A 20,380-nucleotide genomic window follows, 5' to 3' on the forward strand; every position below is an offset into this window, starting at 1 on the left:
CGATAAACTGATTTGCCTTGACCTGTAGTTTAGAAAACTCTCACTGCTCTTTCTGATTAAAACTTTGCCCCGTTGTTTCCCAGACTCCTCATCAGCTCAAACCTTCAGTTTAATGCAAATGGAGAAACTTTGTTCTGCTGAGCAGGAGAAAGCAGTGTATTAATAATTCAGACTATTTGGTGGGAAATCGCTTGACAGAACACAAGTGAAAAAGATATGTTTCTGACAGAGGCAATAGAATACTCTCTAGACAGAGGCTGAAATAAATCTTTCAAAACTGGAGGGATTTATTCTTTAACCTTTGGAAATACGAAGAATTATTAAACACTAGAAAGATTGGCAGGAACCACTTTTGACCTGAGTGAGCCTCCTGTTCTCTCCTTTGACTAAAAGTTTGCCTGAGTGTTTCTCTAAAGTGAATAGATTCGTGGAATCTGTCCTCCTTCACCTCTCAGCCTTTGAGCTCCATTAGCTGCTGCAATTACCTGCAGGACAAACACACCAAAGCATGTACGCTAAAATGTCTTCACGCAGATTAAATGTAATGCATGTGAAATGATATGCAAACTCTTTATGGCTTATTTGGATAGCCACATTTTTTAAATATGACCTTTTTCGTAGGACAATGAATTCTAAAGCGCTTCAAAGTTTATTTTATGGGTTTGTTCTCGTCTAATCTTCATGGCATAGAGCACCGAGCCGGTGACTTAATACAAAAAAAAGTAGAAAGTCTTTGCTTTTTAGATTTCTTCTTTGCCTTAACCCTCCTGTTATGTTGCGGGTCAAATTGACCCGTTTTAAAGTTTGAACATCTAGGAAAAATAGTTAAAAGTATTTTTTCAGCATGAAACTTCTTCTGCTTGCCTTAATTAGTGTAATTAACATATATTGTGAATTTGGTTCATCTCACATATTTGCAAACCCCCCCCCTGCATGTTTATATCACATAGATGATGTTCGGGTCAATTTCACCCGGCAGTCAAAATGGAGGTACAAGGATGTCTTATTATAAGTAGTATTGCTTTCTTTGCAGCTGTGAGACATATTTCACCCCAATCACACACATAGACATGCACGCACGCACGCACGCACACACACACTCACACACACACCCCCACACACACACACACACACACAGGTGCCTAGGTGTTATGACTTTTGACAGGAACCATTTATGTTCTCGTGGGAAAACTCAACCCACATTCAGTGTACACTCAACAGGGGAGGGGTAAAACATATAAAAGATTCTCTGAATGGGAGTCCTTCCAACATTACACAGGCAGACCTTTAGAAAATGAGCAGCAGAAGCAGAAAGATGACAGTCCAGGAGGTTCTGGTAGTCATCACTGATCATGATCAGAAGAAGACTATCTTGAGCTAAATTCTAATTCTAATGATTCTGATTTTGAACCAGATGAGGGAATTGCTATTCCTGTTCCTCCAAGCAAGACATTCATGTCAAAGAATGGTGACATACATTGGTCTTCATCCCCAAATATGCATCAGACAAACCTGTCTGCAGAAAACATTATAAAGACAGTGCCAGGGCCCACTAGGATGGCAGTGACTCATGTGACCATGTCAATTCAATTCAATTCAATTCAATTCAATTCAATTCAATTCAATTCAATTCAATTCAATTCAATTCAATTCAATTCAATTCAATTCAATTTTATTTTATTTTATTTTATTTTATTTGTATAGCCCAAATTCACAACAACAGTCGTCTCAATGGGCTTCGTATCGGTAATTGAAAAAGTAAAACAAAAAATCGCAGTAGGGAAAAACTCCTAAAAAAAACGGATTCCGGAAAAAACTAAGAAACCTCAGGGGTGCCCACATGAAGGAGGGATCCTCCCCCAGGACGGAAAAGTGATTACCAAAACTCAAAACTAAAACTCAAACTAAAACTATTGTATTGTATATGTTAGTCTTTCAAAAGTAATACAGTAGTGAAAAATTTGAAAAAAGTTAGAACATGTATATTTTTAAGAAAAACGAGTGAATTATCTAATAATTCAGTCATTAGCTGTTAGAGGTCAGGAACACCATTTCACTAGGTTTTTGAAAGAATAATTAGTAATGGAGTTAGTGATGATATATTCACAATGCTTGTTAGGATTTTTTGGGTTTCAGACATTTTATAATTAATAAAACCTTCACCGGGTCAAATTGACCCAGGAACATCATCTCTGTTCCTCACAAACGAACATAACAGGAGGGTTAAAATGACACAAAATGGTACCAGTTTCCTTGCTTTTGTTACCTTTAAAAGCATTTGAGCTAATATTACTGTTGATTTCTCAGAACCAGATGGTTTGATAAGGAATGAATTTGCATTTTCTTCTGGAGAAGTTGGTTCAGTTTCTCTGTGATCATGGAGGTTCGGCTGTTTAAAAAAGATTGTTCTTTAGCTTCCAGTCGCATTATTAGGAAACCTGAGACAAAAATGCCTTTTGTCTAATCAAACTAGGATCGGTCAATATGGCCTAGGTAATAAAATCTCAGATTTGTTTCATGCCAAATTTAATTTTCAATTTAAATAATTTTTTTCTTCTTGTCTTTACTTTCTTGAACAGAAATGACAAATAACAGAAAATTTTTCACAAAAACCTGACCTGCATTCAAAGTGCAAGCTGTACAAATGTCTGTAAAACAATGTGAAATGTGTTTTGTGAGCTGCTGCTAGCTCGAACATCTCATAGAGAACAGCCCTTCTCCCTCTCGACTAAGTGCCTCTGGTTCAGTTGTTAAAACCGATTTGTCGTCCTCCAGATTTTCCCAAAAATAAATCTTCTAAAACAGCAAACTCGAATTAATCGATGAAATGGATTCCTCCCCAAGCCATAATTAATAAACAAAATGTTTTTCAATACCTTTATGAATGTGTTATCTGCCTTCAGTGACCAGTGTCGTCTTCTCCTATAACATAGTGTAAACTAAAATATTTATGAAGATCATTATTATCATTTCCAACTCAAATTTAAATTCTATTCAGAAGCACTATACGTTACACATTAGGCTGCGCAATAAAGTTTGACTTCCATTCTTAAGTTTATGATTCAATTTGATTACTTTTTTGCCACAACATTTTTCTAATTGCCATCACCAAAACTCATGGTTTAAAGTTACCAAAGGTGGAGGTTTTTGTTGTTGTTAAATTAGAGATTCTTACATTAAAAACTGACCAAAAAGCTTTTTTTTTTTTTTTTTGCTTGAAAAATAACTTAAAAAGCTTCTTTAAGGGGATATTGATCAATGTATGAATGAATAACTATTAAAGAATCAATGTTACACCTTTAAGTAAAGTTTGATTTAATAAGTTAATGTTTTTAAACCCATCTGTTAAGGTGAGGCTCAATTTTGTTGAGACCCAAATAACAAATAAAAAAAAAATTAACTGTGACTCGCATCTTGCTGTTTACACAAACACACACTCATATACACAAGACAATATATCTATATCACATTAAATGGCCAAAAAAGAAGCAGGCAGCTGCAGCGACAGGCTTGGTTTCTCATTAATTGACGACAGATTGTTTTCAAATAACCCCTGAAACCTTATTCTGAACCTATTAGCCTGTCACGTTTCCACTTTAAGGCTAAAAAACAGGCAAAAGGAACCAACATCCCTCCCTTCTGCTGAAGAAGCTCCTCACATATTTGATGGAAAATGCAGGTCAACAATTCCTTGAAGCGTTGCATCTCTGCTGAATACAAAACAGGAGCCATGGAAACCTCTGAGGTTCCTTTTGACGTTGTTAACCTATGAACTCTCAAAGTAAACATAACATAAATTTAAATCCGATGATCAGGAATAAGATAAATTGGCTATGAAACGCATCCAAAGGTTAAGTCGGTTTCTCTGTACAGGAGACACAGCATAGAGGTTGACTGGCAAGGCCCACAGCCAACAGCCAATCAGGACGCAGAACACAGTGTGCTTTAAAAAACAAAAGCCACGCAAAAAGGCACTGAAAAAAATCTGTAAGACAGCGAGACCACAATAAAGCGAAGGAGCACGGTATGGAGACGTGTTTATCATGATACACATTGTGTTGCCAGACTCTTGCCACTACACAGCCCTAAAGGCCGTGTAGCACAGCCACTATGTGCATTTTGCACAATTTCCATGAGTCAAATGTCGGTCTTTCGTGACACATGCGTGATCTACGTAATTCATATGTGTTTCTTGCGTTCGTCATTTGTTAACGTCCACAGATGTCTGTTGAGGGTTCCGGCCGACGGTCTTTATGATGGTTGAGAATTTTGCAGTTTATGCGTATTTTACATAGTTTATACACAATTATCACGTAAATCTTACGCATTTTGAGATGCATTCACAAATTTGTGGCTTTCCACGACCGTTCCACGTATGTCTAAAGACTTTTCATGCACGTCATTCTGGGATGACAGGCGGTACAGCCGTATCCTTTGGTGGTACCAGTACCACCGATTTATAACTTTTATGGCGCACATTTCACGTTAAAATTACGTAATTGACGGACGAATGACTGAGTTTCATATAAACAGCGCAATAATCACGCACGGTTCATGTTCTATGTGGATTTACGTGGTCTTTGGGTGGTTTCTTCGTGATATATGTATCATCTAAAGAGCACAACTTTTCTCACTTTTTCCATGTATATTCACGTATGATCCATTTTCATCCGTGCGTTTCCCGCACGTGTGTTCGTAGTGGCTTTGTGACACAGCCCTAACAACTTTATCTACAGGAGAGTTTTCAAACTTTTTCATACATATACAAATGAACACAGGTCAAGAACGTTTATTCTGCTGGACATAAACACACTACAGATCATGAATAAATCTGTTGGACTTTAAAGTCTTGAACAAATACTAACTTTTTGGTGTCTAAATCATTCTTTAGCTTCTGAGAGGATCCTGAGAAGCCCTAGTGGATTCTTTATGACCTCTAGTTCCATGAAGTTTGTTCTCTTTCTGACAGCTGACAGGATCCATCTTAACCTGCACATGCTGTCAGATCCGGAGCATCGCTTGAAGCACAGTCTGCTGAGCATTTTTTTCTCAAAAGTGCTAAAAGAAAGTGATCTATTTTCTGGACTTTTTCTAGACTCTAACATGCAAGAAACCATCACCCCAAGAAAACTTCAGTGTTTGGCTGCAGTTGAAGACATTTAAAGATAAAATAGACTTTCATCTGTGTGCAGAAACAATGTGTTCAGAGTTCATTTCATTTTTAATTCGTGAATTTTTTACTGCTAATCAATGTAAAAGGAGCTGTTATCACTTCCTCTGCCGTTCCTGTGAACGACTCTTAACCTACAAGTGGTTCATGGATTATGAAAACGCACACTTCTTTCAACAATCCATTCAACGTCTTTAAATGTTCCTTTTCTCTGTGCACGCAGCTAACTTCTGCCTGCTCTAATTATTACTGAAGATAAGCCAGAGGAGATTTCACAGCCACATCATCTGCTGGCTGAACAAAATCAGATCAGGAGAAGACAGGAGGGAACGTCTGCCACAAGCTCTCAGCAGGTGCGGCAATTCCAAGCACTTATTTCCCCTTTACAAAGCCGGTTTAGGCTTCCTGGCTGTAATCAGAGCAGACTGTTGATTAAATGGACCAGATTGGCCCTCGTATTTTCTTACTGCTTTCGGAATGCGGCCGCTGACACCAGAGAGCACCAAAACGCCAGCTGATCCACGCAGCCTCTTTTGGAGGGAGCTTGTCAGCACGGCAGGAGGAAGTTATGTCTTCTGAGGCCTTTTGGTCAAGGTGAAGCTTTTCTCTGGCCACACCGTCTCCACCTGTCAGAAGCTTCACCTCGATCCTCCTATTATTTCCACGCAGTTTTCACAGAGGTGAAATCCTCTGAAGCAAGACATCAAACTTTTTAATGAAGCTTTTCTTTCCTTCAGCGTAAAGTCATTTCCACATTATACTACTAACTTGTTAAATCATCGAGGAGTCTGTTAGAAAAACAAGTTTATCCCAGATATTCTTAACAAAAATGCACAACTTAAAGTTTTGATGCATACTTTGAATGCAAAATTGCAGTTAAAAAATAATATTCCAGAAAGAAGGAAACATTCCTCCTTTAATTGATCGTTAAGATAAACATAATTATGCGTACAATGTTTTTGTTTTGCAGAGTTCGTATTCAAGGAAGTGCTTTACAGAAAAAAACAACCAAAAGCAACTCAGACACAAACTAAGACACAGTGTTTCCTCTAAACTCCTTTAGCAGTGATAGACCGCCGTTTCTAAATCCTGGCCAGTTTGAAGCAGAATCGGATTCTCGCTAACTGTGTTTGTTTTTTTTAGGAGGGGATTAGTGCTAAGTCAGTGTCGCTAACCTGAGCAAAATAATTGGCAGCGTTTAGCTCAGGGGTCGGGAACCTATGGCTCGCGAGCCATATATGGCTCTTTTGATGGTCACATGTGGCTCGCAGACAAATCTTTAATTATAGTTTTTTTTTTCATTAGACCAGTCCTTCTCGGGCGCGATGCGATGCCAGAGGCGCGCAGTAGTAGCAGTGCTTAGAGAGAGAAATCTGCGCCAGCGCTATCAGTTACTATTATCTATTATTTCACAGAGTTTGTACCAGCTGGAAACCTTTGAATTGACGTGCCTAAAACTGCGCGCTCCCGTCTCTGAGACAGAGCGCGCAGATGCGGGGACGGGATATGTGAGGAAGAAAGCAGAGGGTGGGGGTGAGGGGTTGTGGGGACAGCAGGTGAATCGCGCAGGGATTATAAAAACGTAAAACCCACTGCCTGTCACCCACTGCGGCGTGTGAGTATATGTTTGGCTCCCCGTCTGCATGTGATCAGTCTTTCTCACATCTACAGAACATTCAGACCTACGATCACGTTTAAAGTCTCAACGCAGAAGCAGAAACTCACCACGTATCAACCAGACCAGACCATCAGCAAAACTACCACGAGAAATACTCATCATTTATTAGCAACAGAATAACAATGTTATTAAAAAGAATCCACAGACTTATTGTACTTTAAAAATGTTGAAATTAAATCAAATGCACACATTCATTTGTATATTTAGTTTTAAACAAATTGTCGCGGACTGAGTTGGATGGCTGTTGGGCCGCGTTAAAAGTTCTGGAGTTCATTGAACACGTCAAGCAGAGATCTGATTGGCTCTCAGTTCTGTCGCTCAGCCTGTTGTTAGGTAATTTGGACCAATGGGGTTCAGCTATGGGCAGAATAAGGGAAATGGGAGGGGCTGGAGCGGGAGCAGGTGAATATAAAGTTGAGAGAAGCGCTCTCGTGTCGGCGGGAGAGATTCAGGAGTTGCTGAATTAATTGAACGGCGTTTGTTGCGGTCTGCAGTAATCGGAATAAAGAACTTTAAAAGAGGTTAAGTCTCCGTGCCTCAGTGTGGGGAAGGGACACTACATTATTGTATGGCTCTTTCGAAATTACATTTCAAAATATGTGGCATTTATGGCTCTCTTGGCCAAAAAGGTTCCCGACCCCTGGTTTAGCTAATATCTACAAGTCTTGATCTCTGCTGTCTGCAGTTTCAGAGGAACTTTAAATATTTCTAAGAAAGACGTCTGATGACGAAGACGATGGTGAGGCATCATTAAGCTTTATTTGAATAATGAATAATAATGGTTTGGTAAAAAACGTGTGCTCATACTTGTTATCTTGTAAATTATATAACGTTAATGTTTTATATAAGACAAGTAAGATCAGACAGGGAGGAGGGGTGGAACAAAGTGAAGGAGGAGGAGAGAGATTAGAGTGGAGGGAAACCTCAAAGGCAGCTGAATGTGTCAGGCCCAGACCCAGACCCAAAAGAAACGTTCCACTCATGACTTCCAGCCTTTTTTGTGTTTTTATTAATTTACTTTTTTTTCATATTCATGCAATTGCAATAGAAACCCTGTCATCCCAGATTGACGGGAGGGCCAGCTGCAAACAGAACCCATAAGTCAAAGCCACTATGTACATTTTGCACATTTTCCACGTATCAGACGCCGTTCTATCGTGATAAATGCGTGATATACGGAATCCCTAAGTGTTTCTTGCGTTCACCGTTCGTTGATTTGTCCGTCGAGGGTTTTGGCCGACGCGCCTTTGCGTGAATTCGGTTTTGGACTGTTCAGAGATTTTTGGTCAGTTGTGTTTTACATAGTGTAGACATAGTTATTACGTAAATCTTACGTAATTGTGTGTAATTTTTGCAAGATGCATACACAAATTTGTGGCTTTCTGTTCCACGTATGTCTAACAGACTTTTCATGCAGGTCATTCTGGGATAACGGGCGGTACAGCCATATCCTTCGATGAGGAAAGCTCGCCGCCATATTCCCGATGATGTTTATTGACCGTTTCTTGACAACTCACATAAGGAAAATTCAAGCGGGGCGGCAGAGGCAGAAGGGGGAGAGTGAGGGGCGTGTAGTAAAACAGAGGGCGTATAACAGAGGACAGGTAGAGCCAGGGTTTTATTATCTCATGTATTCTCACCTTGTTTTAACAAATGATGCTTATCTCTACCATCTAAAGAGCTTTTGTCTGATTGGTCAAATTCTTAATAAGAAAGTCCCGCCCGTCTGTTGATGCTGGTACAGACAGTTCCCATAATTCCCTGCAGAAACCTACCTGGGCCTCCGTATCAATAAATCACGTGTTTAGCATGTTCTTGTTTAAAACCTGTTCGTGTTCTAGGAAAACATCAAAGACCGTGTTCAGAGAAGTCTGGAGACTGATGTGTAGAAAGGAAAATCCTCTCCAGCCGTCGGCTGCTGCAATCAAATCTGGCACAAAACTTCAGACAGATTTGAAGAGGACGTCACATTACCTGATGACAGACACATTTTCCTTTCTCTGTTTAAAAAAAACGGACACTAGACCTTTATCATTTCACAGAAGTAACTCAAATCCATGGTACTGAAATATCTCAATGGAGATCCTCCTTGCACACCTGGCACATCATCGTGTTCTCTGCCGCATTTCATCAGAAAAAAAAACAACTAAAAAGATCAATAGGAGTACCAGTGATAGAAAATGTACTGTATGCTCCTCAGGTGCTTATCAGGACTTAGACAGCAGAAAGCTGGATCAGCTGAAGCTGATGGATGAGGCCAGATATGAGAAGATTAGGAAAGTTGTGACCACAGGTGAAGGTAGCAGTCAGACAGCAAAGTTTGAAAACAAAATAAAAAAAGACCTTATTGTTTTTAAACTGAAGCAACCCTGAACTTATGGAAGCGATTATGTAGCATAAATAAAAAGCAAAGTCAAAACCAGAAATGCTTTTTCATTTTCAAAATGAAGCTGCATTTTTTGACTCAAAATTAAAAAGAAAAAGCAATATTTCAAAATGCTTTTTCATTTCCTTCCTCAATACAGCTTATTCTGTCACTTAATTAAAATGATAAAGAAAATGGTATTTGACATTTCATTTTCAAAAAGGTCCCTGGTAAATGTGTACCAAAATTCATTTAGAAATGTTTCATTTGACAATTAAAATGGATTAACAGAAATGCTTTTTAATTTTCAAAATGTAACTGCATTTTTTGACTCAAAATTAAAAAGAAAAAGCAATATTTCAAAATGCTTTTTCATTTTATACCTAAAACCGCTTATTCTGTGTCATAATTAAAACGAAAATGCAAAGAGGGGATTGCATTTGCATTTTAACATCCACCCCGCGCAAGTTGTCACAATATTCAATTCGAAAAAGCATTAGCAGAGGGGAGGCGGGGCGATGACGTCACTGCTTTCTCTGTGTGTCCGGCTGCTGACTGACGCACACACGCGCACCAAGAGCAGACTGTGTTAGCGGCAGAGACGAGGGTTTTGTGATGGTTGTGAACTTCTGATGAGTTTCCACAGCTTCTCAGGACTACATAGCAGCATGTCCGCCTTCTGCGGTCCTCCTCCTGACGCACCGCGGACAAGCTTTGTTCTTCGGACCGCCAGCTGCCTTCGCACAGCGGAGCGCGAAGCTCCGATGATCGCTGAAGGCGGAAATGCTGCTACGATCTGAGAAACCATCATATGAGTTTGTGTTTCCAGTGGTGTCCAGAACAAAATAAAGACTGATGTAATTCACAGATATTTACACATTTATTTGCAGCTTCGCGGTGAATTTACTGTTTGATGACAGCTGGAGCTCCATCATCAGACAGCAGATTTCTCGATGCTAAACGTTGCTGGTTGGACCAAAAACACTCACTCAGCGCAAAGCTGCAGGAGACTATCTTCATAATGTGCTTTTATAACAGTTATGCTAATATTTTACGGCCTGCTCTGCTCAATCATATGTTTTTAAATCCGTGCGGTCAGACGAGCTAAAGTTTGCTTACGATTCACAGCTTCTGATTCGCGAGGGAGCTAAAGGAACATTCTGCTGCATTTTTCATATTAAGATTACGTAAAACCGGGTCCTGTTCAAAAACCGCTGGACCTGGCCTGCTCAAACCTGGATTCCTGGATCTTAATAAAACAAACAGCAAATTCACCGCGAAGCTGCAGATAAATGTGTAAATATCTGTGAATTACATCAGTCTTTATTTTGTTCTGGACACCACTGGAAACACAAATTCATATGATGGTTTCTCAGATCGTAGCAGCATTTCCGCCTTCAGCGATCATCGGAGCTTCGAGCTCCGCTGTGCGAAGGCAGCTGGCGGTCCAAAGAACAAAAGCTTGTCCGCGGTGCGTCAGGAGGAGGACCGCAGAAGGCGGACATGCTGCTATGTAGTCCTGAGAAGCTGTGGAAACTCATCAGAAGTTCACAACCATCACAAAACCCTCGTTTCTGCCGCTAACACAGTCTGCTCTTGGTGCGCGTGTGTGCGTCAGTCAGCAGCCGGACACACAGAGAAAGCAGTGACGTCATCGCCCCGCCTCCCCTCTGCTAATGCTTTTTCGAATTGAATATTGTGACAACTTGCGCGGGGTGGATGTTAAAATGCAAATGCAATCCCCTCTTTGCATTTTCGTTTGAATTATGACACAGAATAAGCGGTTTTAGGTATAAAATGAAAAAGCATTTTGAAATATTGCTTTTTCTTTTTAATTTTGAGTCAAAAAATGCAGTTACATTTTGAAAATTAAAAAGCATTTCTGTTAATCCATTTTAATTGTCAAATGAGACATTTCTAAATGAATTTTGGTACACATTTACCAGGGACCTTTTTGAAAATGAAATGTCAAATACCATTTTCTTTATCATTTTAATTAAGTGACAGAATAAGCTGTATTGAGGAAGGAAATGAAAAAGCATTTTGAAATATTGCTTTTTCTTTTTAATTTTGAGTCAAAAAATGCAGCTTCATTTTGAAAATTAAAAAGCATTTCTATTAATCCATTTTAATGGTCAAATTAGACATTTCTAAATGAATTATGCTACACATTTACCAGAGAACTGTTTGAAAATGAAATGTCAAATACCATTTTCATTTTAATTTTAATTAAGTGACAGAATAAGCTGTGTTGAGGAAGGAAATGAAAAAGCATTTTGGTGGATTGCTTTTTCATTATATTTTTGAGTCAAAAAATGCAGCTTCATTTTGAAAATGAAAAAGCATTTCTGGTTTTGACTTTGCTTTTTATTTATGCTACATAATCGCTTCCATATGAACTACGTTTAGTTATTTAATAGCCATTTGAGCCAGTCTAACACAGAAGCAACATCGACCGTCATTTAGTTTATATATGCCTTTTTTTTTTTGATAAAGTACCATTTTGCGGATACTTTGCAATAATAAATCCAATAAATCTCCTTTAGGAACTGCAGTGGTTAGACTCTAACAGCACTAACCTTTGCATGGACAGCATAAGAGGCTAAAAGCACAGACGCTTCGGGTGGACAGTGAATCTCTTCCTCAAGGATCTTCTTCTTCACCTGAAAAACAGCAACAAAGACACTTTTTTATACTTCATAAAGATGAGTTAATCAGAAATGTAACTACTTAAGAACCCCCCCAGTGGTTATGCCTTTTCATTAGTAAAATTTGCCTTGTGTAGCAACCCTACCTCCACCTCCCGTCACATGTAACTGAGAGCTCTCTGTTTACATGCTCTCCCGCTATAGCTTGCAGCTATTAACACTTCTAACCTAACTTTACAGATGCAACAAAAATGGTTAGCATCATTGGAGCTTTAATTAATGCTAAAAAAACAACATAATTACACTTAAAATAAAGAGAAAACAATATTCTGCTTAAAAAGACAACATTTCCACCATTACTTCACTTATTTTTACATTTTGCAAATGCTTTTTTTAAAAATATTGTAATATATTGGATGTCTTTTGGTGTGCCTCTCATTTCTAATAGAAAACAAAGAATTCAATTTTTATAGACAAAGCAGCAAAAATATCCCACAAACACAGTCATTTAAGGGAATTCTACAATTACTTCTTTTTGTGTTTTAATAATCTGATTCGTAAAAACTGACACACAAAGAAGGTAATATTAAATAAACTTCAGTGTACAAAACAAGGGGTGTTTTATTTGTCTGTTAGCTAAATAACTAAAGCCTAGCCCTGACTAAACTGCCCACCAGGTTTTTTCCTGCTACTTTATGAAATTCCAAATTCCTCCAGGTGGAGGCTTATGATGGATTTCCTGCACCTATGATTGATGTCCAATAAACTGCAGAGTCGTATGAAATATGATTGATAACAACCATTTCCCAGAGTGCAGCACTTATATATGAATTTATGAAGAACAGCTGGCTTCAGATTAACACCCTGGTCCTGGAGATCTACCACCCTGCCCTTTTTAACACGCTCTGGTGATTAGCTGAAAGAGTCCAACTGCAATGAAAATCCTGTTTTTAACATGTTCTTGTGGAATTATGGTTGACATTTAAGCTCTAAATTGCATTTCTGATTCAATTGTTGTCAAGTCAGAGGTGAATTTCTAATGAACTCCTGCCGATCTGCAGAAAGCAACACAGGTTTTTGAATTTAGGCTAAAGAAACGGCATTAAAAGACCCCTGGGAACTCTTTGAAAATAGCTCAGAAGATGGTCGGAGTGGGCTTTTAACACACCTGATCCAGATCATCAGAAGCAGGAAAAAAGGAGGGCGAGCTGGAGATAGCCAGGGTGGTAGATGTTGAGGACAGGTTGGGCGTAATTAAATGTTAAAAACAACGTCCAGGACTTAGCAGCTAAGTTCACCTTCAAATCTAAAATATACACATAAATGCTGCCAAGCCCATAAGAAAACGAAACCTGTAAATTATTTTACTTAAAATAGCTGAATCTGTTATGGTAATAAGGTTGGAATGAATTAAAACTACAGCTTCAGTTTCACCAGTTTCAAACTGAAGTTTTTCTGTAAAGTCCATATGGTGCCTTATAAATATTCCATCCATGTATTATTTTTCTAACCTGACTTCGTGATTCTCACGCAGTCAGACGAGAGCTAAACAAACATTCTCAGGCTTAAGCATAATAGTCACATGGGGACCTATTAGCAGTGAGAAACAGCATTTTAGGAGTTCATTAACCTGATCCGAGTATCAGCTTGTTATGCAGAAGATGCTATGAAAGAGAGGCAAGCCACACATGATCGTTAAAAAAAAGTTGTCCTTTTTAATCACATGCATTATCATTTCTGCATCTTTAACTGGTTCCGAGGTAATTGAGATGAGGCGGGAGTTTGGCTTTAGAGCTTACAGGTTCAGAAGAGTCTCTTGAGGATAAAGTTGCAAGGATTCGTTTGTTTGTTTATATGGACTGCCGTGATGAGGACCAGTTCTTTGCCAATTCACCAGATGAAGCATTTATTTCAACACAAAGGTGGTGAGAGGGAGAGGGGCCATCAAAAAGCCGCTTTTATAACTGCAACACCTCCTTCTCAAGGCTCGATCAACAGCTGTCCAGTGAAACCAGAACCGGTTTGTCATAAAACATAAATCTGGTTTGGCATCCGACACGTTCAGGGGTTCTCCTCTCTAGTTTTTAACCCAGTTCCTGCCCCCCTCCACAAATGAGATGTCACTGTTACAACCTTCTGTGACCGTGTGTCTCCTCAGCCCTCTAACACATATAACCCCCTGCAACGTGGAGAGTTTCCATCCTCCACGCCTGTTTTGACACGCGACAAATTAGCTGCTGGACGCCTGTCCAAAAATGTGGTCATAAACTTGACGCTCTGTCGCCGTGTGGGAGGAGCTTTTGTCCAAAGTTGTCCGCCTCATCACTACAAGGAAGCATTGACTGCATGTGTCAAATCCAGCTTGGAAGACACAGATGATGTTGAGAGATCAGGTTCATTTATTTTGAAAAACTCTACAAAAACATCAGTAATCTCGTCAGCCATGTCTGGATTCATGACATCATTCAGACTCTCCCAAAGCGGTGAGCTTCACCATCCACCGCAGGAGCTGCGTCTGAATGACGGCGGCGCTTTCAGCGGTACTTCCTTCCCCCTGTGACCCAGGTTGACGACTTGCTGTCCCGCATTAGTCCGTGGAAAGGAAAATATGTAAGGATTAGTGGAACTTTTGATAATAGTCCCAATGAAAAAAAGAACACTATCTTAAAATTCAGGAGGAGAACGATCAGATTCTCCTCCATGTTGGTTTTGGACTCCACCCACTGATAAAGTCATCAACACGTCACGGGCCAAGGCTGAGTTCCTGATTGATGTATGAGATGTTAATTCTTGCCAAACCTCAGCTATCTGAACTTCTATTGGGAAATATTTGTGGCGCCACCTGACCGTAGGTACGGCTGCGCCTGAGGCTCAAATCGCGCAGCGGGACATCTGATCGCATCTGTACATTGACTTAACATTAAAACTGGACGTCCCTGTCGAACAAATCATGTCTAATGTGAACGCAGCTTTAGTCAACTGCAACCGTGGGTATGAGGGGGCTGACCCGTTGGCACATAGGTGTGCCCTAAAGCACAGACGTTAACACCTAAATGTAATGTTTTAAACGTTACAAAACCCATGTATTTTCCGAGGTAATTAACTCTCTTTGCACAGTTATTCTTAGCTGACTAGGTATAGTCATTTACTGCACAGTTATATTTTATATTTTGTGTGAATGTTTCAGGTATCCTGTATATACCCTACCCTATCTTTTGTTTAACATTTAACCTTATGGCATTCAGAGTGAACAGCAAAGTAAGCATCTCATTGTACTGGGAAACCCGTTTCCTTACTGTACATATGACCATAAACCCCTTTGAATCCTTGAATTCTTGAATCCTAGTGCGTAGCTGCCAGGGCTCGAAAAATACATGGTTTTTTTTTACTAGCGTAGATGACCAGCGGCTATTGATGACATCTTCTAGCGGTCGTAACGTCTGAATTTGAAGACATTATTTTTTCCATATCTTTCCACTTGGAGGGATAAATATAGGGATAGGGAGAAGCTGTTGGGAAAAGGGAAGCTATGTGGATTTGACGGAACAATGTGAGGCCAGTCACCTACTGTACACCAGCCAATGATAAAAGGATTGCTGACAGTCTACTCATTCAAGCGCTAAACATTTAGTCACATGCTGCGGGTTTTTGGGTTGCCAGGGCCCATGGAGGGTCGTACGGACAACTCAAGGGACGTCATGAAAATGGAACGTACCATTGTTGTGCCTGTGGTTTTTGTATCATGAGGAATTCATAAGGATAATGGAAATTACACGCACTTATGGGTCATTGTGTCGTATGCTGTTCTTATGTCACTCTGTAGTTGTTAGTAAGGCGTGAGTACTGGCTCCTTACTGACCGCACGCAAATAATACGCAAGTGCCCGAAGGATGCTCAAACTACACTCTGGCTGTTTCATTTCCTCATTCACTTATCACGCGAACAGCAATAACCGGGTTCCTCGCGCAGTGTGCTATATTTTGGGGGGGTTGAAAAATGAAAAATCCATAAGACATGCCTGCGTCTCACCTACTTCACCGTTACCTATCCTTACGTGTTGCATAAGTGCTTCCAACGACCTGTCGCCCACAGAATGCTTATAGAAAAAAAAAAGTATGAACAGTTTTTGCCCTTATAAGCGCGGTCTACGACCTTGATATATAGTGTGGGTCATCTGCGTGCCCCGTACAGGTGTGAGCAATTTTCGCCACCTTTTAGGGCCGTTGGGACTAAGGCTTTAGCCATGAGTGGTGCAGTGAACAGCACTGAGTCTGTGTGTTTGTGTGTTTATCAGAAATCATGAAGGGTTTCTGATAAGTGGTTTCTAATCCAGCCATCACGCCTTCAGAGTTACATGTGGGGGGGGGGATGATTACAGAAGGTGAAGAAGAAAACAGGCGATGTCAAGAACAACCCATCCATCCCCCACACACACTCATAGCTGTACCCGTTGATTTTTAAGCAAAAATTCCATCGAGGAGCTAAATTTCTCTTCAAACAGACGTTGTTTCTAAATCAAACAGACAACAGTCTTCATTCTGACGTCAATTAGCGAAATAAAGTGGCAGTTTCAAAGTGATAAAACAAAGCCTGCACCATGGTTACTCTCACACTGTCATGGGGGGGGGGGGGGGGGTCTGTGTCATTAACTGGGCCAATAACAAAGCCTTTAAAGCCTAATTGGTAATTGATAACTGAGGCAGAGGATGATGGGGGAACAGTAATGAATCTCATCTCCCGCCGGAGGAGCAGAGCGGCCAGCCAGCAGGAATCCCCCCCCCCTGAGGGTTTTAAGTGGAAAGGGCAGCAGTAATATATTGTGCTACCATTCTACATGGCTGCACACAATCAAAGCGGGACAATGGAGGAAGTGTATCACCAAAATGTCTCTGTCCATGCATGCCGCTCTGTAAAACTGGATCAAAACAGGGTTGAAACCCAAATGTTCTCTCTGCAGTTTGATGTAGGAGGTCTGCAGCTCAGCTGTTTTTAATAGCAAAATGTTTGAATGTTTTCATTTTAAATCCCACAGTTTTGTCTAGAAAAGTATTATTAAAAATCTGAGGAGAAAAAAAAAAGCATTCTTGTGGGCTGCCCATTAGCCAGGCACTAATCCTCCACTCCTGCTGCGATACATGTTGGAATTCGTGTCTACCACCTCATCCCTGCATATCTGTGAAGGATCATGAGGCATAGATGTTACTCCAAATCCAAAATGGGGGGGTTGTTTGTGATGTTCTTTTCTTTTGTCAACTCTTGAACCATTTCCTTCCTAGTAAATCGCTGCAGCTTTCTCCATGCAGTCTGCTGTGAGTCTGAGCCGGCAGACAAGTCTCACTCTGAGTGTGGAAACATTCAATTCCCTCACAAGTCTTCATTAAATGATGTCCACTTTCAAAATATGTCAGGGAACAATAACAATAAAAAAAAAAAAAAAAATCAAGTACGTTTTACTGCCAATCCTTTTTTAACATGATATTTTAAAGACCCACCGGGAACGCTTTTAAAATAGATCAGAAGATGATCTTTGCAGAGTAAATAAAGAGACACAAAAGCAGATCCACCTCATCTGGTTACCTGTAGAAAGAAGAGATGCTGTGTGATGTCCTGCACCAGCTCCTCTTCTGCGTTTTCGGGGTAAAATTTGGCCAAAAAGTGAAAGACGATGGGTTCCTCCTTTGGCACCTCCTGATCCAAAACCTGCAGAAGTGAAAACATGCCTGCCTGAACTATCGGTTTCTTACATCTGCAATGTTCCCCCGGCTTTAGTTTGACACCAAGCTCACCTTCTTCTCCATCTTCAGCCAAGCCACAGTGTCCTTTACGCTGTAGCTTAGTCCGAAGAACCAGGTCTCCCTCAGGCCGAGGGTCCGGCACACCAGGTCAAACAGGTCTTTCCCCTTCCATTTAATCTGAAATACATTTGCGATGGTCGCTGACATTTTGCTCAAAATGCAGGATATAAATTGAAACAATAAGATTAACAACCAAACAAATAATAACTCCTGTTTAACTGAAAATTCCCCATAACTTGTGGCACAAACTCCAAAACATAATCATTAATTAAGGAAAAAAATGCAGCTGGCACGATAAAGCGTGGAGAAATATGCCACAAAAACTATGGTTGAACACCATTTACTAAATCTGGTAGATGTAATTATAACCCAAGTTTAAAAATGATATGCCAGCAGCTAACATTACGCAGCTGTGTGTAATTACATTTAACCAAAAACTAACCTTTAAAGGTTTCGCTCTTACAAAAACAAAAAAGACTTGATTTCTAAGTAACCTTTGTATTTTTAAGACTCACAATACCACCAACCAAGGCAAATATATTGAAAAAAAGTAACAAATACAAAAATATATTTTAATATTAAATGTCTCCAAAAATGCTGCATTCAAAGACAGAAATCATTTCTGCATAAACCCAAAGGAAGTCCTCCTCCTTAGTCACTGTGCTCTGCCGCCATCTAGTGTCGAAAAGTGTAAACTACAGTTCCCATGAGGAAATTATGAGGGAAAAGTTTCCTCAGCCCAGACAGTTTTGTCCCAAAACCTCAATGGTTTTCTCGATGACTGTAAACGGTGCAGCTCGGTTTGTTTTGTGGGATTCCTGCAGGTAAACTGTAGTTTCCCAAACGTACCTCGCAGCTGAACTCCATGTCCGACTCCATGGTGCAGATCCTGACCCTGAAGGTCCGGGCTTGTTTCCTCAGCAGAGAGTTTAGTCCCATTCTCGCCGCTAACGCGCTGGCCATAATGACGACTGATTAATTTTTTGGACGAACCAATCATTTAATGTCGCTCTGTTTTTCCTCCACACATACAGAGCGCACTACTATCACGGCATTTTGTAAGCTTCTGTCTGTCTGTGGCCCGGCAGAACCGATACTGTTTACGTCACCGTTGGTGGTCACTGATGATGCATGTGGGACTTTTCAACTTTTACGATTACAAATGTAATAACAAAATGTGACTTTTCAGTCCCTTAGAAATGTTTTTATTTTTTTACAGTAACTTCCTCCCCATATGAAGAAAATGACGTTCTGATGGGGCTGCTAACGTTAGCTAAACTCAAAAAAAGTAAGTTAGCTAACAAAACGTAAACATTAAACCAAAACGAGGAGTGAAAGTTTGCAAAGAAAGTTCACATTAATTCTCTGTTAATGTTGGATACATTTATAATTTTACTGTTACGGCAGCAAAAACAATAAATATAATACTTCCCTCTTTAACACAATGAAAGTTTTCAGTTTGGGAGTAAAACTAGAAGAACTAGCTAACAGAAGCTAACAAACTATCTCCCACACAAAATGCTGCGTTCACGTGTAGTTAATAATGTAGTAATAACCATGTACGTAATAGCTCAACCCCATATACTTTTTATGCATTATTTATGATCTTTTTAGTTCCAAATTTTAACACTTTATCATTTAAAACTATTTGTTTACATGTGTAAATGTTGCACAGATAAAAGAGCACTTTTAAAAATGTGTTTTACTAGCGACCCACAAGCACAGTATTATCTAAGAATAATATCAGTATTCAATTTTTGGGTGTGATTATGCATTAAAATTTATTTATATTCCAGTCAGGAAATATACAGTTGTTTATATAGGTTGCAAAATGTTTCTCAGGGTTATACTTAAACTTTTATTAAACTTTAATACCCAGAAATAGTTTGACAGGAGAGAATTTAATTTATGAAATGATTACAAAGAAGCCAAATCAAATGATAGATTTAAAAACTTGTTTAAAATAAGCGGCAAATGTAATATAAAAAGTACACAAATGTTTAGTAAAAGTACACACACATGGTAGATTGCAAAGGTCGTTTAAATTACACTGTTACCAAACAATCTGTATTATTTACTTTGTTATCAGTACACTAAAATCCGTTATTAAATTACATGAAAGTATTACTTATGAGTCTTTTTATGTTAATTAAACCTTTGCAAAATTATAACAGAAAAAGGAATCAGATGATTAATGCATATTTCTGGTCCCTTTTTTAATAATGTATTGTTGTACTTTAGCAACGTGTTTTATTCATTAAACTTCAGGCACTTTCTTCAAGTGACAGAAACAAACCAACAAAACAAAAATCTTTGGCTGTTTTTATTTATTAATACTTTTGGATTTCACACCAATTCAAAGTTAAAATTATCTGCAAACTTGATTTTCTATGTTTTTTTCTAACTTTGAATTTGGTTGTTTTTAAAATAAGTGCAGTAGAGTCGTTATCATTTCTTGGTTGATACCACAGTGTATTTATATAATATTATGGTTAGTAAGAGTACTATTCATAGTAATTTTTTGGTAATTTGGCTGGTTTGCGTGTTCATTAAAATCGATGAGGTTTTAAGCTAATTACTTTTGTTTCCAAATAAGAATGTGTGCAGACATTTTACGCGTATGAATTTTAAACGTATTTGTAAATAAAAGGTAATATTGACTTTAAAATGATAGTTCTTGCAAGAAAGTATTACTTGCTGGTAGACTTAAAACATCCTTTTTTT

The 20,380-nt window shown here is 39.2% G+C and overlaps 1 protein-coding gene across 1 annotated transcript in view; it reads right to left on the reverse strand.

Annotated features, from left to right (window-relative positions):
* nf2 (neurofibromin 2) overlaps window positions 1–19,178 on the reverse strand; it is a 42,349-nt gene extending 23,171 nt beyond the window's left edge. Inside the window, exons 1-4 of the mRNA XM_023958214.1 lie at window positions 18,506–19,178; window positions 17,648–17,773; window positions 17,439–17,561; window positions 11,793–11,876 (exon numbers count right to left, since the gene is read on the reverse strand). Of these exons, the coding sequence (XP_023813982.1) occupies window positions 11,793–11,876; window positions 17,439–17,561; window positions 17,648–17,773; window positions 18,506–18,619 (447 nt within the window). The 5' untranslated portion in view covers window positions 18,620–19,178. The remainder of the gene's footprint in view (window positions 1–11,792; window positions 11,877–17,438; window positions 17,562–17,647; window positions 17,774–18,505) is intronic.
* Between the last annotated feature and the right edge of the window lie 1,202 nt (window positions 19,179–20,380).

Source organism: Oryzias latipes, chromosome 9, assembly GCF_002234675.1.
Source record: "Oryzias latipes chromosome 9, ASM223467v1".
In the NCBI taxonomy this organism is placed as follows: domain Eukaryota; kingdom Metazoa; phylum Chordata; class Actinopteri; order Beloniformes; family Adrianichthyidae; genus Oryzias; species Oryzias latipes.